The following is a 16,844-nucleotide window of genomic DNA, read 5'->3' as shown; positions in this document are numbered from 1 at the left end:
CAAGTGTGTGCCAAGTTCCCATCACTCCCACAGCCCAAACATGGCCATTCCTTCAGAGCACCTTGAATAGCATCTTGTTTTTAAGGGCTGGATGTGATGAGTGGTCAATAGCTGGTGCACCAGTTCTAAAGGCAAAGGCTCTAAATAATAGAAGCATGTATAAAAGAATGATTCCATGGTCATGATTCTGGCAATGGGCAGTTTTTGGTTTGAGAAAAATTTTTATACTTAAAAAATGTTAAGGAAAAAAAAGTCTCTATTTAGAAATAGACACAGAGAAATCACATGGTAACACACTTTACAGCTGCATTTCTCTTGGAGCTGTTTTCTGTCTGCCATTGGCTTAAATATTCCCTCAAATTTTGGTAGCTGCTAGGACAACTTATATTCTCCCAAGTTGGGGATTGACCCCTTTACACAATCCAGGCTATTCTCAGGCTCTTGCTCACTTACATGGGAAAGATGATTATGTGGATGAAAGTTTTTCCTTGTATTCAATTCTAGGCATGTTTTGTAACTCTCGCTCCTGATTATTGATTCAGATAGCAGCTCATATCTCAGTTGGTGTCCCCACTGTTAACAGAGTCCTTGCTGAAACAACTGAGGTATTTGCTTTTAAATTATGCCTTTGGAATGCCTCTTCCTCCTGGCTGGACTTAGCGAGTCTCTATACTTGCATGATTGTAAACAGAATTCCTTTTTGCCAAGACAGAACATAATCAGGAACGTGAGGGTTTTTTCTCCTAATTGTTACAGGGCACTTAACTTGTTGTGAATTGCTTCTTTTCATCTGATTGGCAGGATCACTTAAGCAATTTAGCTGCCCTACAGGTTTAACTGCAGCACATAATATTTTACAGCATATGTTGTCATGTTTTGCACAAAGATAGGAATAATGAATGTGTGGAGCATTTAAGCCAGCAGTTTTATTGGACTCAGATAGGATTTCCTGAAGCAGCCTGCATAAACCCCAAAGCAAGATCCAGTCAGAAATCCTTGCTGAAATCCACATGAAATTATAGTAGGGCAGTCTGCAGAAGGAAAAATCCAAATTGGAAGAAAGGAAATAATCAGCAAGATAGTATCTGCATGTTTTTGGTTGCTGTGGAAGACTCTTAGGAGTAGGAATTCTTGAGCATTGGAAAGAGATGCTCTGCTGTTACTGAAAGCACCCACATACAGTCATGGTTGTCTTGTGTGATTTTATTGAAGTCTTACTGTTAGCACTCTTATCATGCTGAATCCCTATGAATCCTGGTAGTCTGGATACTAGCCATGAAAATGTTTGGAATACAAATCTACATTTAAAATATATTCAGAGATAACTACAAGATCTGTAGCCTTTATGGAATTCTTTCTTCATATCCTATTTAGATCCAGCTAACCATCAGATATTTTTGAGGCCTATCTTAGACTTTCTGGATTGCAAATATGAGGTATCAATTCTGGTATTTTTCCAAAATACAGGGGAGTTGTCAGGCAATAGTTTCGAGCCTATTTTTAAAACAGGAATGGAAGATTCTTTTTTTAAGTCTAGATAGCCCATATTTTCTTAATTACTTAAGCAGAACACTCATAAATATTAGTCTTCTGGATCAAATATTTGTGAAATGGCCAGATGAGCATTTGCAGTTATGCTAAGTCTGTCAAGAGAAATGAAAATGCACTATAAATATTACTTGAGAGGAACCTTTGTGGTGAGGTTGGAATGAAGGAGCTCATCTACCCTTTCAAGAGTACATTTGGTTCCAGACAAATTTTAGCTTTGTTGAAAAGATGATCAGAAACTGTTACTTTCAACTGCAAGATGTTATTCACAGCTCAGAAATCGTCCCTTATTAAAATAGAATTTGCTCCCTAAAATAGATTTGTTGTAGACAGAAAAGAATGTCGACGGATTCATTTGAAATACCTCATTTACTTCCTACTTCTTTTGAAATTGTTTTCAGAACATGCTGAAGTAGAAGGAAACCTAGAAAAACTTATACTGTCCCTATAAGCATTGTTTAAAATTCATCATCATTGGATCTTTCCAGATTTTCATATGCCACAATTTCAACAGAAGCTTTCTTTTCTTTTCTTAACAAGTCATCCTTCCTACATTCCTTTTGAATGACAGTTTTCCATACTTTGTTTTTTATTAGCAATTCATCACTTTGTTTTGCAATGAAAACCTGAGTTCTAGGATGTTTCTATAATTTCTAAAAATGGAAGAATCTTCTCTTAGTGTAAAAATTAATCAAAGTATTCAAAACAAGGTAACCATATCTGTGAGGCCTGTAGACATCAAGGAAATAGGTTTTATTTTCCAAAGCTACTGAATATCAATAACTGGGGAGAGTCTGGGATAGCAGAGGGAGTGGGGTTGGGGGGTGTGGGGTCCTTACCCCCCAGTCCCCACAGTTCTTATGCAGATGTGAGAAGGCAGAAGGTACAAATCTCCTTCACTTTTCTGGGAAGTTTTTTTACAGGAATGAGTTTTGCTATCATGCTTTTCTTCCAGTTGATATCAGTAGTTCAGTGGTCCTCCAGTATTTTGAAGCCATTCTCTGTGGAGAAATTATGGGAAATTATTCCATATTCCTAAGTGTAGTCCATTTCTAAATATTGCCTGCTGTAAGGCTGATGTGAGAAGGATTTTTACATGCCTAATTGTAATCCCTTGCTAGGCCATCAGTTCCATTGTAATTCTATATAGCTAAGCATATGCACAGTAACTTGTATGCATTTGAATTCATTTCTGAACTTGCTGGGATATACCTCACACAGAGTAATTCCTGAAGGACAAAAGGAACCAGTAGCTCCTCAGGACATAAATAGTTGTGGAGAATGTTTCAGAAAATTTTAACTTAATGTTTTTGAAGTTTTCAGTGCTACTATTACCTTGCTTCATAATTTTAAATTTTAGAAGCCACTCTCAGTTAGCTGGAAGGGCTTTCTAAATCAACAGTCCACATTAGGCAGAATGCTAATTTCCTGTGGCCCTTTTTTGCATCATGCTAAACTATTTCAGTAGTTTAATGGTGGGAAAATAGGATATTATATTTCTCTTTGGATAATTTTTCGCTGAAAAACTTGTCTCTTATTCTTTATATCTAGTTGATTCTTCCTGCATTCCTTATTTAATTATCTCCTATGCTTATCTTCTGTGAGTAATGGGACACCCATGTAGCTTTGCTTGCTCTCTCTCCTTTTTTTGTTTCCTGTGGAAAATGTGGATCTGAGTTATTTTACTTCCTGCATCTTCCTGCTGAGTATTTTCATACAGCCCCTCTGAATGTTAAATTATGTTTACATTGAAAATCTCCTAATTTAAACTGTAATATATTTTCAAAGCAAAGTCTTTCCTGCCTGGCTCTTTGCAAACTATTTGCATACAGTGTTAGATGTTGGCATCAAGGAAAACAGCTTTACTTTTATTGTGCAGTAACTGTGTAATCAGATGTTGGCTTGTGATGAAGCATGAATTAAATGCTTATATCTTCATTTTATTTAGCTGTGCTTTTTATTCTGCATTGCTGAATAGGTAATTGCCCATTACTGCATGTAGTACATCTTCCTTTCTAGTAGTAGTTTGCTTTTGTGCTGTTCTGCTTTATTATTATAAATACACAGAATTATTAAATATGCATTTTTTAAAACCAGAATCAAGACTTGAAGGTTGGCTTTCAGTACCAAACAAGGGAAATATAAGGCGGCATGGCTGGAAGAAACAGGTACAGATGCCTTTTTTTCTTTCTTCCTCAGTTTCCTTGGAAAAGTTTCTAGGCATGTGGTGTATTGGTTTTACAACTCGTATTTAAGAAACAAACAAAATAATTAAGAGTAATTTAGTGTATGTACATTATTGAAGAAAAAAAAAACCCAAGAAAATTCAAGTTCAGTATGAAACCTTTAGTAATGACGTTATGCAAATTTGCAACAGGGGAGGAAATGCTTTACAATGAGCATCTTGGAACCATTAAAAATCATGTTTCTTCTTTGAGTAAGCATCTTTATAATTCTGTTACTGAAAAAGAGCCTCTTTGTGCAACTTGACAGTACAGAGTAGGGAATACCACACTTAAATTTTCTGAAGGTCATGGAAGAGTGCATCACACTCTAACTTGCTACATATGATTTCCAAGGATGTTTCTGTCTCCCTTACCTTTAAAATGATAGGTTTCTCTTAAAAAAAAACTGATTTACCCTAAGAAACGGGATCTCTGTGCCAGAATTCCCACTCCAAGCAAAGCAATTTTGTTTAGCCTCTGCAAAGGTTATGATCTGTTTCTTTGAAACATCCAATGTTCAAATTGAGATACTTAGAACCAGTTTCTGATTATCTTTTCTGACTTTTCAATTCCCCCCCTTTTATCATCTTTTAGAACAACTAAATACAAAAGTGAACATGGTCTCTAGAATTTTTAAAAATTTAAAAGCTAATTGTATTAAACAGTTTATTTTCCTTCATCTTCCTTATATTAAAAGACTGCTACTGGGAACTACTGAGTTATTATTCACACTTTTGAAGTAACTTTCTAATTCTTGTTGAAAGGTATTTCTCAAATGCTTCTATTTATATTCACATTCTACAACAGCTGGAAATGATTCCTATAAAATTTAAAGGAGAAGGGATTGATTCCTGTCAGAGAAGCACTTGAGGGTTTGTATTGAGTCTTTAGCTGCTGTGCTCCTTCTTTGAAGTACTGCTATTTTCAGTGGGTGTCCATGGCCTTCTTTTATACACTCCAAGTGTTGGAGTTCCAGACCTGCCTATTTTTACACCAATATCAGACCTTGGTGATTTGTCTGTAAGTTAAAACCACCGCCTATTCTGGCTTGCTGGGAGTGAGTGATAAGTTCTGCCCTATTTCAACTACCTTCCCCCCACCCCTTTGAGTAAGGGAGGAGCAAAAGCAGAATTTATGGGTTGAGTTAGCCGTTTACTAAAAGCACAAAGCAAGACTAAGACAAGCAGAATAAAACCAGCAATATTAACAGCAAAAGTATACAGAAAGAGAAGGTGCTTTACCTACAAAAAAGGTGCTCACCACCAGGAACAAAACCAAATGGCAGATGCTTCCTGTAGATCTGTTTGATTGCTAGGGCTGCTTGAATCCTCTTGTTATAGAATTGACAGTGCCTGGCACAAGTCAGGTAGCTTTGTTCTGTTCTGGATTATATAAAATACTGTGTCATTTTTCTGTCAGAATGCTTCTAAGTACCCTTTTGTGATTGTTTTGTAAAAATGGAGATTATTTTTGCATTCTCTGACAAATGAAATTTTAAACTCATGATAAATGCAGCTTCTCCAGTGAAAGACTATCAGAATTTCTTCAGGCATGCCCAGTATAGGCATTTTTACTTGCCTCAAGATATTTTAGGCACTTAATCCATTCTTTTCCAACACTTCCCTAGTTTGAATGCGCTCACACTTTGGAGGAATTTGAGCTGCAGATGGATGGCTCAGTCATGAAATAAATTGTACTGATAAGGTTCCTTAACTAGCTGAGGCTCATATCAGTGAGACACAATAGTGAGGGACTGTGTTCACTCACATGTGCATTCTGTTGCCTGAACTGAACTGCACTTGTTTCGGCTACTGTTGTAGCTGAACAAGCTGGGAGGTGGTCAGCTTCCTCAGGTGCTTCTCTTCCTAATTCTCCTGCAGTTTCAGTTTTGTTAAAGTGAGAGGTATATGCAACCTCAAATATAGGCATGCCCAGATTAAATTAAAGGAAAAGCAAAATCATATTAGGAGTGTAATTGGATTGATGCCTGAATTGTTACAACTTGAGCTGCTGCATTTCTGTCTCAAATGTCCGTAGTACCGATGTTTTTGCGTGATTCCCTCTGACTTATTTCGCTTAAGTTAGAAAGGGGTGAGCGTGGAAATCTTACTTGAGAAGAAACACTTGTTACACCTAAAGCTAACACTGAAATAGGTTACCCTTATTTTTTTCTGGAGCTTCATTTCATCCCCAGTGAAGATGATAAAATATCCTTCAAAAGCCACTGTAGAACAGAACTACCGTCAGAAGATTTTTTTTATATGTTCACAACAGGATATTGACACTGTTGTGCATAACTTTTTTTTATGAGGTCAAGTTGTTCTTTCACTAAGGCTTATCTGTAGTGTGATAATTGAATTCCGTTACAGTTAGAATTGGCATTTGTGATAGTTGTCATTTGAAGAGCTTGCTCTTATCTCTGAAAGGTGGAGGTGCACACTTCAAAGATGAAAAAGGCATTAGTTTGCTATTGGAGTGGATAAAGGAATTGAAGTACAGTCTTTTTCTTCAATGGGAAAAATCACAGGAGGCTCACACTTAGTACTTACTCAAGCTGATCAGGCTTTCTATTAAGGAATTGTGACAAAATGCCATTTCATGGCTTTTTTAAGATGCATTTCAGTAATTGAGATTTACAACTGTAGCTCACACTTTGCACAGCACATTTTAAAAATGCTGTTGTATAAACTTAAGGGGACTTTCATACTCAGGTTTTGAGGTCAGCTTCAAGTGCTGTGTAAAATGAGGTTGAAACCTCCCTTTATAGAAGGAGTAGACATTTATTCAAATTATCAGTTGTGCAGAAATCCATCCAGTTACCTGCCAGTACTTGGACTCAAGATGAACTATTGGTGCATTCACTCTCATGCTTTTCTGTCCTTCTGGGTTATATTTTATGTGAATCTGGAGATCGGTGTAGACAATTTACCTCCTTTTAATCATCCTTAGTGTCTTGTATCTTACAGTTCCTTCTAAAACATTTCAAACTTCCGGGGAGGGAACAGCCACAGCTGTCACTGAGCTTATACTTCTGGACAGTTCCAGCAAAGATGTTAGACTGGCAACTCCCAGTGAAGAGCAGCAGGCAGGGAATTCCAGTCTTGAATTTACTGGGACGTGCTTAGGGTAGAGGTGTTTGATCTTAACTATCTCAGTGTATCCATGGGTACCAGACCTCTGTTTCTGCTGATTCCTTTTACCAGTCCATTAAATTGGGTGTGTAGGAAATAGCAGGAGTCATGGGACTCTGTTTTAGCCTACCAGCAGTTTGGTGTGAAGTACCAGTGAGTCCTGCAGGCCTGTAGAACTAGAGAAGTTTTTTACAACATTATCAATAAGTGATAGCTTTTGCTTTTTGTCACTCTCAGTGATACAGTAAATTTCCTAGTGACCTGCCAGTGGCAACTGAAATTTGTGAGTTTTTGTACAGATGGACTTGCAGAGTCATCACAAGCATTTTAGAGTGATCCAGGAACAATACAGTCACTGCAACTGTAGCACAGCACAGCTGTCTGTAGTGTAGCTGCCTTCAGGATGATTTGAATATTTCCTGATGTTAATTTGAAACCTTTCATTTACTCTGGCTTTATATGTGCATGTGGATATATTAGGATAACTAATTGCTTTTTAAAATGTGATTTCAACTGTTTTACCCTTTCTTTCCACAGTATGTGGTGGTGAGCAGTAAAAAGATACTGTTCTACAATGACGAAAAAGACAAGGACCAGTCTAATCCATCTATGGTACTAGATATAGAGTAAGTAAAGTCATTGTTAGTTTTGGATACAAATTGACAAAAGAGTGTTGTGTGTGAAATAGCAGATAGAAAATCCAGAAGCTTGAAATAAAAATTCCATAAATTTTTAATTTCCCATACAAGTTGGAAAATGTCTATCTGTATTTTAGTGTACCATTAACAGAACTTGGACAGTACTTTGTCCTATGATTGCTATAAGTTAGAGAAAAAGAGAAAGGATCATTGCTATTCTAGTCCAAAGCATTTCTAATTTTTCCAGCTGTTTTCTGTTTAAAGTGGTAAAATATATTAATTGTGATTCCCTTACATTGGTTATACATGAGGAAAATTGTATCAAATATCACTGAAGCCCCTCAGTGGTACATGACTGTGATGTTTGAACAGCTGATTGACATTATGGGATCTTACAGAATAGTAATTGAAAAAAGGTTTTAGAATTCATGAATAGATGTATCAGGGACTACAGTGGTCTGGAAGGACTCTGAAACTCAGGAAGTGCTTCAGCTGCCAATTGCTCATAACCAGGAAAAGAGTTATTTTTTCTTAGAACTGTTTCATACTCTGTTTTCATAAACATCTGCTACAGCCACTGTTGAAAACAGGATCTTGGGAGAGGTGGACTTGAGTCTTGACTCACATGATGTTTGTTCCAATTTAAATAGTTTTTTCAACAGCTGGTGCCCCAGATTTCCTTTTGTGATGTTTTGGCATAGATTGTTCATCAACGTGATTTAGTAAAAAACTACTGGATAGTATTCTACTTAATATGGTTACTTTTATCCAGGTTTTCACTAATTTTTTTCTAGCAATAATGTTAGATTTCCTGGTGTTTTGAGGAAGTATTTGAATGCCTTTATCTTAAGTAAATTTACCATGATGGATCTTGAATGCATTGTAAGATAACCCTCTTTCCATGCTGTGAATTATTTTGGTCTTATGTGGGTAGACAAAATCTGTATGGTTTATGAATTAGTTCCCAAAATCATATTGCAGTGTTGAAGTAGGTTCTGTTGCTTGCATAATTTCTGAGAACTTCAAAGCAGTTTGATAATTGTTCTGAACCATACATAACTTTTTAGCAATTTCTGATTAATGTTTCTTCTAATCTAGTAAGCTGTTTCATGTCCGGCCTGTAACTCAAGGAGATGTATATAGAGCTGAAACTGAAGAAATTCCTAAAATATTCCAGGTAAAAATAAATAGATTCTCCTGTCTATTTAACTCTCTTGAAAAAGTGGTAGCTTCTTTGAAGAGGGTATAAAAGTACTTAGTGCTTCAACAGTAACACAGCAGTGTTCTTTTTCAGATTCTCTATGCTAATGAGGGGGAATGCAGGAAGGATTTGGAAGTAGAACCAGTACAGCCGGCAGAGAAGACAAATTTTCTAAATCACAAAGGCCATGAATTTATTCCCACGTTATACCACTTCCCAGCCAACTGTGAGGCCTGTGCCAAACCTCTCTGGCATGTCTTTAAACCCCCTGCTGCCCTAGAATGTCGAAGATGCCATGTGAAGTGCCACAGAGACCACTTGGATAAAAAGGAGGAATTAATTGCACCATGCAAAGGTATACTCATGTTTTTTTCTGTTCTGTGTTATCCATGTGGTTAAGCCAAACCTGCTGAACTACTGGAGGTGAATAAAAGCACTTCAGTTTAAAATTAAACTTAGAACTGAAGTGATTTTAGATGTGGAAGTTGTTATTAAAGCAATAGGCTGTTACAGTGTTTATGAACAGGCAGCTGCGGCAAACCTCTGTAGGGAGGTCTATGGTGTAACTGATGGAGCTCTGCTGAGGGCCCTGAGAGCACAAGGTTCCCTAGAGGTTTGTTCCCAAGTACTGGGCAGCCCCTTGGGGCCCACACCATTTCCTCTGCACCTGACCCATGCTAGGGACAATTGCAGTGGCTGCATCAGCAAGCACTGCTGAGACCTTGCAGAGTGTTTCTTCAGCACCTCACAGACTGGAGTAAAAGTTTCTCCTCTGTGCTGCTGTGAAGTGGAGCATTCAGGGTATGTACTCTGGAACTTGGCCATAAGGCACCCACACAACTTCCTAGCTTATTAAAACTGTAATTAGTGTAAGTTTCTCATTTCTCCAATGTTCATGTTAGACTCAAGAATCTTAATGCAGAATGACAAATCGTGAAAAACATTATATTCATAATCCTCCCTGCTGTTTGTTGTCTTCCAAAAATATATAAACAAATGCAATACAAGAATGCATATAGGTGCCATTGTTCTTTCCAGTGGCACAGTTGGTGTGTCATAACTCTTACTTTGAAAAGGAGCCCGGGTTTTCACTGAATCATCTTCCTCCTTTTTCCTTGTAGTGAGTTATGATGTAACTTCAGCAAGAGATATGCTCTTGTTGGCATCCTGTCAAGATGAACAGAAGAAGTGGGTGACACATTTAGTAAAGAAGATCCCTAAGACACCACCATCTTCTTTTGTTCGTGCTTCTCCTAGAACTTTGTCTACAAGATCCTCAGCAAACCAGTCATTCCGAAAAGTTGTTAAAAATACTTCTGGAAAAACTAGGTGAGAAATAAGCTACAAAAACTACAGATCTTCTTGGCTAAAAACCCCTCAGTTTATAAGTCCTATTCCATGTGAAATTGTGAAATAATTTCATAGTTACGGCTGCTAAACTGCTGATCTAAATCTTTGCTCAAATCCCAAAGGAATGAGCAGAATTCTCCTGTTATTATGGTAAATTTATCAACTCTTCACTTTTGGAAAGGTAGCATGGAGGTGGTAACTGGCCTGCCAGTGCTTGGGAGGGAGCTGCTTGCATTTTTCTTCCTGTTTAAAGGCAAGGCTCAGTGGATATGTCAGTAATGGCATTTAGCAGCAAGGGTGATCCACAGTCATTCCATCCATGGATTGACTCAGAGCTTGTGTATGCTAGAAGTCTTCTGCAAATGGGGCTAAAATGAGAAACTTACAGATTCTGTCTGTTGTTAGGCCAATTCTTTTGTTGTGAGGCCAGTTAAGTATTAATTCCATTCTTCCTCCCTGCTAACTCATTCCCAGTTGTCTTCTATCCCAGCAGTTGTTTTTGTAAACTATTTGCGACCCTATGCATTAACCAGGACATGATGTAAAATACACTTTTTTAATGCTTAGGTTGCTGTAATCTGATTTTAACCTTTATTAGCTTCCTGATACAGTATGTGTGTTGTTTTCTCCCCAAATAACCAAATGAATTGACAGTATGGAGTAGAAAATAGTGTCTCAGTAAGGAAAGAGTCTTCCCAGATTGGCAGGGCTACCAAACATTCCTGGCATGAAATGCAATAAAAGCAGACTTTTGCATATAAGGAGACATGGGGTATATCATGAAACATCCTCCTTGAAGGGAACAGATGAGAAAAGATCTGAAAGGCAAAAAGGGCATTGATTTTCTTGTCCCCAACACTTCCATCCTAAAACGTCAGTGATGATAGAATGGTTTGGGTGGGAAGGAACCTTAAGGATCATCTAGTTCCAACCCACTCTGCCACGGTGGATCAGGTTGCTCAGGGCCCCATCCAGCCTGGCCTTGAACACTCCCAGGGATCATAGTTTTGAGATTGTAATATATTCAGTGATATATAATCACCTTCAAGATAATCCCAATACTTCTTTATTTCACATTTAGATGTTTAGAGTTGTAGACTTTCTCTTCCAAAAGCTCTTAGAATTGATTCTGAGTATGCTCTCCATTTATCCTTGAGAGGTCCTCTGGTAGCTGTAATAACCAGCTTTCATGCATGCTCTTATGGGAGAAAAATCCATTTTCTTAAATCAATTAATTGATTATTTTTCACTCTGTCTTAATGGAAGCCCTGGTTTGGAGTTGCCTTTAGCAAGGATAAGTGTGCAGCTAATCTGCCAGAGAAGGAACAGATTTGGATATTTGAAAGTTTACAGTAACTCTTAAAGGAATGGGTATGTTTGGGGACATAAGTTATCCAGACTATTGCTGTTATTAATCCTGTTAGCATTGTCTTGTTGAGAGTGTTACAGAATCACAGAAATGCACAACTAGGGAGTGGAACTTTTGAAAAAAAAAAAGAGAAACACCATTATTAAAACTCTGTTTTTAAGATCCTGAAGATACGAGTCCAATAGCTCACCAGCACCAGAAGGAGGACAGCTGCTCATTCCTGAGCTTTATCTTGTGTCAGTTCATGCTTCACAGATTACCAGAGCAAGCTGATCTGTTTTTCAGCAGAAAATTAATCCAGGAATGTTTTGCCTAAAGGAAAGCCAAAAAACCCAAAGCATGATAACAAAAACAACCCTAACTCCAGAGAAGAAAAGCTTGTGATTTTCTGTTGGGTTCAGAAGTTACAGAGGTTTGGGGGAGAGCCTCAAGAATGAAAGGAGGAAGGGTGATGGTGATGATCTTGCACAAGTGGATGTCACGTCAGATCAGCTGTTCCAAATACTGCAGCCTTGCATTTTCTCCAGCTGCCCTGGTGTACAACCTCTGCTCACACCTTTCTCCATCATCCAAGGAGATCTTCCAAGTTCTTAGGAAGAAATAAAGCTCTTAGGTTTTCTGTCAATTCAGAATTTAATACCTGCATGGTATCTTACCTCTTTAGCTTCTTGAATTTATCTGACAAGCTGTGACATGGATCAAACAGTTAGCATTTACATTACTCTTCTAGACTGACCCCAAATCCATAATGACATAACTGATACCTTGCTTCTTGATGATATCAAATACTGACAGAGCTTCTTAGAACATATAATTAATTGTAAGAAACTCTGTTTTAATGCTGCATATTGTAGTCACTGATTGTGGAGCAAGAGTCCTGTTGAGCATAAGCCATTTAGAGAGGCACAGCGCATGAGCAGCAGGAGTGCTGGGTGTGTGTGTGCTCCTGCCTGTCATGCTGCCTGGAGATGTCTGCAAGAGGCAGGTGGAGCCCCTTGGAGGAGCTCCCTGGGTGTCTTTGTGACACACTCTGTCCCCATCTGACAGCTGGCATTGGGTTGACTGGAGTGCAGTGGGGCCTGCATGGTGCCTGCAGAGCAATGAGAACAAACAATGAAAAGATTCAGAGTTCCACTGAGCAAAGAAGCGTTAGAAAAAGGCCAGGCTGGAACTCTTCGTTCTGGCAGTTACACTGTGGACATTTTTGTGGTTTTCTCAGACAAATTTTTTGTGAGTTGTATCTGTGAACTAGACAAGTACTGCTCTGATGGACTATGTTCAGCCTGTGCCCTGATACCACTTCATATTCTGTCTTATATGTTTGACAATAAGGAGGTGATGGATTTATTTTAGGAAAATCCACTTCTAATGTACCACTATTTAAATTTGGCTTATTAAATAAATTCACAGTGTAGCTTATATACTGAACACTTAACTGGTAGCTCAGCACAGTAGCTGAGCTCATTTGACAGCCTGTTGCTACTTAAAGGGGAGGATTTTCCCTCTCTTTCTTCTTTTCCTTCTTTTCTGTCCTTGGATCCTAGGTAAGTGTTTGAAATGATCAATTTTGGACCCTTTCATGAAGGTACACAATTCGTTTTCCCGACTGTCAAAAAAATGTAGACTAACTGTGCCAAGGTAGTGAGTAGATCAGTGCACTGAGAAGTGCAGTGAAGGCCAAAGCTGAGGACAGGCAAGTTGGAGGATGCTCTGCTGGGGTCAGGGAGGTGATAAAACGGAGGAACACCAGGCTCTTTTCCTCTCAGGAGGCAGTCAGTTGTTGGATCAGCCTCTATGAACTCATGCATCCTGCAGTTCTCCTCCTCCCTCACCACTTTACCTAGGTGTGGGAATAAGAGAAGCAGCAATGATTTTTATGATTTTTATACATGTCTAGCTTTTACTGAGTATCTGAAAATTGTTCTCTTGTCAGACAGTATAGCAGAACTTGCCCTCGGTGATGGAGTCCTACCATGTAAGCAGGCATTAACTGTTTTGTTGAATGGATACAGACTTGAACACATGCTTGAAGACATTTCAGTACATTTCATTCAGGGTCTGACCCACCTTTCTTTGCAGTCAGTAGGCAGCGCTTCCTTGACTTCATGGAGAGGTGTCTCAGAACCATTGAAAGGAGCTTTGCACATTTGTTCATCCTAAGTTCTGTTCCTCATTTTAATAATTTATCACTAATGACAATGAATCAGAACTTCATGATGAACTGGCTGGCATTTGCAGTACTGCTTCAAGATCAGAACCTACACTTTATAGCTTCCAGTCTGCTGATTTATTCACATTGTATTAGCACAGCTGAGATCTTTTGTTTTAATACAGTTGGACTTGGGCACTTGGTCAAGTTAATGCATGTTTGAAGAGGAAAACGACCAAGCAGCAAAATTTCTGTGCATCAGATGAGCTCTGCAACTGCATGTGCGTACTCTTAGCCTAGAGAGCCTTTTTTTGTCCTGCAAGTGAAAGAGGGTCACCTTGCATTTGCCATGAATACACCCATGATTGTTGACTCTTGATTGCTTACTTGTAAAGCTGCAATAATATTATATCATCTGTCTGATCTCTGTGTCTGCTTAATGTCGTTTGAAACTGAGAACAGTTTGTGGAAGATGATGTAGGTATGATGTTAGTATTGTACCTTGTCAATTGAAAAAAAATTCTGTTAAAATCAAGTATTTTCTTCACTGAGGCTCTTGGCAAACACACACAAGTTTTACGAAGCTAATTTTTATATTTGTTATTAATTGTCTGTTTTCTTTTTTGTTCCAGCTAACCACATGTACAGTGCTTAATGGAACCTCATGGGATGCAGTCAGAGAAACAGGGCTTTTTTTAACCACACAGAGCAGTGCAGACGGGCTGTTGTTCCTTTCAACATAACTATCACAGGCTTCAGGGTTAAGATTGCTATTACTGTCTCCTCCTTGCTTTGGCACAAAAGCACGCTGAGGGTGTTTAATTGCGGGTTTGCCTCAAGGTAGATTAGATTAATTATTACTATGTAATGCAAGTTAAAGCAAATAAAGCTTAGCTAGGTATATAAAAAAGGTGCTGCCTTCTGGATTTTTTCAAAAAAGCCTGTCAGTCACAATGAAACGCAGCCAACTTTCTTCGTACCAGTGAAAGAAAAAGACTGTTAACCCTGTGAAGGGGATATTTATGTCAAGATGAGCATATGAAACGGAGTAGAAGAGGAAGGTTTCTCAGTGAGAAGGACTGCAATTGCTTTCAAGACTCTTAAGTTGTGCTCTTGAAGACTGCAGAACTAGCTTAAAATGAAGCCTTATCACTTGAACTTCAGTGCCTTCACTGCAGAGTTCTCTACAGCCTTAATGCTAACCACCCACTATGGAATGGATCAAAGTGTTAAATATTTTGCATTATGCTTTACAAAATACTGATGCAGCAGGTTTGTAAAGGGGGGAAAACAAGCAATTGCCTTTAATCTATGCATTTTTGCCAAGCCATACCGAATTATTTTATTGTTAGAGGCATTATAAACTAACAGTAAAAAGAACCACCGAGTTTGGAAGCATATTTTGGGGTACATCATTTCTATTACTGTATAATGTATTGCCTTACAATTTTAAGTGATAACGTACATTAAGTTAACAAACATTTAAGAATTATATGCACTGTTTGAACTGTAAATTATTCTTAGAACACTTTTACTTGGTTTTACATTGTTCTTTTAGTGCCTTAATTTGAGATAATTGTATTATTGCCATGTTGATAAATGTAGAGACCTAAAACTAAACAAAAGAAACCTCTAAAAAGCTATTGCATATCAGTAGTTTTTACTGAACTTTAATTGGTTGAAGTATTGTAGATGCTAGATGCATTTCTAAATTAAGTACAATCTTTGAGTGAGAATTCCTCTTACAAAGAAAGACTGATTCTTGTTCATAAGCCAAGAGATGAATAGGCAATGCAGGAAAAAAAAACCGGCAAAAAAGCTCTGGGTGAAATTCAGGAATTTCAGTAAATGCTGTCAGACTCTTGCTTTGTAGCAGGAATACATTCATGGTATGGGCAGTATGGTTTTATTTTATTTTATTTCTTAACCAAATACCTCCTCAATAATTTATATGGCTTTGCAGTTGTGTATTAAATAAGAAGCACTGGAAAACTGATTCGTCCTTAGGACGATTTGCATGTTTCAAGTGGTATTGAAAGCCGCACTGATGGATATGTAATAATAAACATATCTGTTATTAATATGGTAATGACTCTGTGCTCATTTAATGAGAAATAAAGTAATTTATGGAAAGACCTATTTGAAAATGACTGGCATGGTGTTTTCTCCTGACTGCAGCTTATACATCTTTCTAAGCATTCAGACATTGCAACAGTTTCCAAGTACAAGGTGCATTTGCATCATAATGCCCAGGGCAGTCTGGAAGGTTTTTTTTTTCTTTTACTATTCCTCATGAATAAGTAAATACCATATTAAATAATGTTTTAATTTCCTTATTCTCATGGCCTGCTGTAGTAGCCTAATTTTATTTATTATTCAACCACCACCCTGAGCTGGCCTTGTGATTGCTTCATCCTTCATGATGCAGGTTTGGAGTTTCAGAAATTGCACTTATTTGTGGGAGTGAACACTGTTCAAAAGACAGGGCAGTTTTTGTTGGTGGGGGGTTTTGGGATGAGGCTTTTTGGGCTTTTTTGGAACAGCCATGTACATCCCATGAAGCTAGCTGTCCATAAATCTCCCTGGCGAATCCACCAAGGTCTGCAGAACAATAGAGCAGTAAGGCCAAATTACATGTGAATCATTGTATGTCCTTTGAAGGTCACAGAGCGGGGAAGTACAGATAAATAGAAGCCACTGATGTAACTTCAGCAAGTTCCTCTGTGTTGAGCTTGCTGTATCTGAAATGTCAGGCATATCAAAACTGTGGCTGGAGCACACTGAAGACAACCTTCCAGATCACCAGTCACATTGACAGTGAGCTTGTCAAGCAATATAAGAGATAACTGGGACCTGCTTTAATCTCCTGTCACATACTGGGAAGGGAAAAATATAGTAAGATGATCAAACATATCTTACTTAAATATGTACATTATAATAGGAAATTTGGAGCAGTTGGAAAGGCCTGTGGTCTCTCCAGACTTGGATTAGGTTGTGGATTGCTTTTCTGCTTTCTTTCATGTGTAACTGGCTACCTCTGCAGGCTCAAAACCTTTTGCTTGAGTAATTTATTAATAAATAGTAGTATCTTGTAATTTCATATTTCATGAATCTGAAAAATAGCATAAGCCCTGTTATGAATAGCTAGTGACTAGTGAGAAGAGGGATTGTGGAAAAATGGTTTTTGCTCTAGAGACTGGCACCTACTGTCATTTCCAGAGTGTTTTAGTAAT

The 16,844-nt window shown here is 38.1% G+C and overlaps 1 protein-coding gene across 1 annotated transcript in view; it reads left to right on the top strand.

The window, feature by feature from the left end:
* The window catches only part of ROCK1 (Rho associated coiled-coil containing protein kinase 1), an 82,628-nt gene extending 66,878 nt beyond the window's left edge, over positions 1 to 15,750 (top strand). The window contains exons 28-33 of the mRNA XM_030965161.1: positions 3,646 to 3,716; positions 7,442 to 7,530; positions 8,641 to 8,719; positions 8,837 to 9,098; positions 9,865 to 10,072; positions 14,244 to 15,750. Coding sequence (XP_030821021.1) covers positions 3,646 to 3,716; positions 7,442 to 7,530; positions 8,641 to 8,719; positions 8,837 to 9,098; positions 9,865 to 10,072; positions 14,244 to 14,247 — 713 coding nt within the window. The 3' untranslated portion in view covers positions 14,248 to 15,750. The remainder of the gene's footprint in view (positions 1 to 3,645; positions 3,717 to 7,441; positions 7,531 to 8,640; positions 8,720 to 8,836; positions 9,099 to 9,864; positions 10,073 to 14,243) is intronic.
* Positions 15,751 to 16,844: the final 1,094 nt, after the last annotated feature.

The sequence above is a fragment of the Camarhynchus parvulus genome, chromosome 2, assembly GCF_901933205.1.
Source record: "Camarhynchus parvulus chromosome 2, STF_HiC, whole genome shotgun sequence".
In the NCBI taxonomy this organism is placed as follows: Eukaryota; Metazoa; Chordata; class Aves; order Passeriformes; family Thraupidae; genus Camarhynchus; species Camarhynchus parvulus.
The sequence above is the reverse complement of the archived record's forward strand: the minus strand, read 5'-3'. Positions and strand labels throughout refer to the sequence as shown.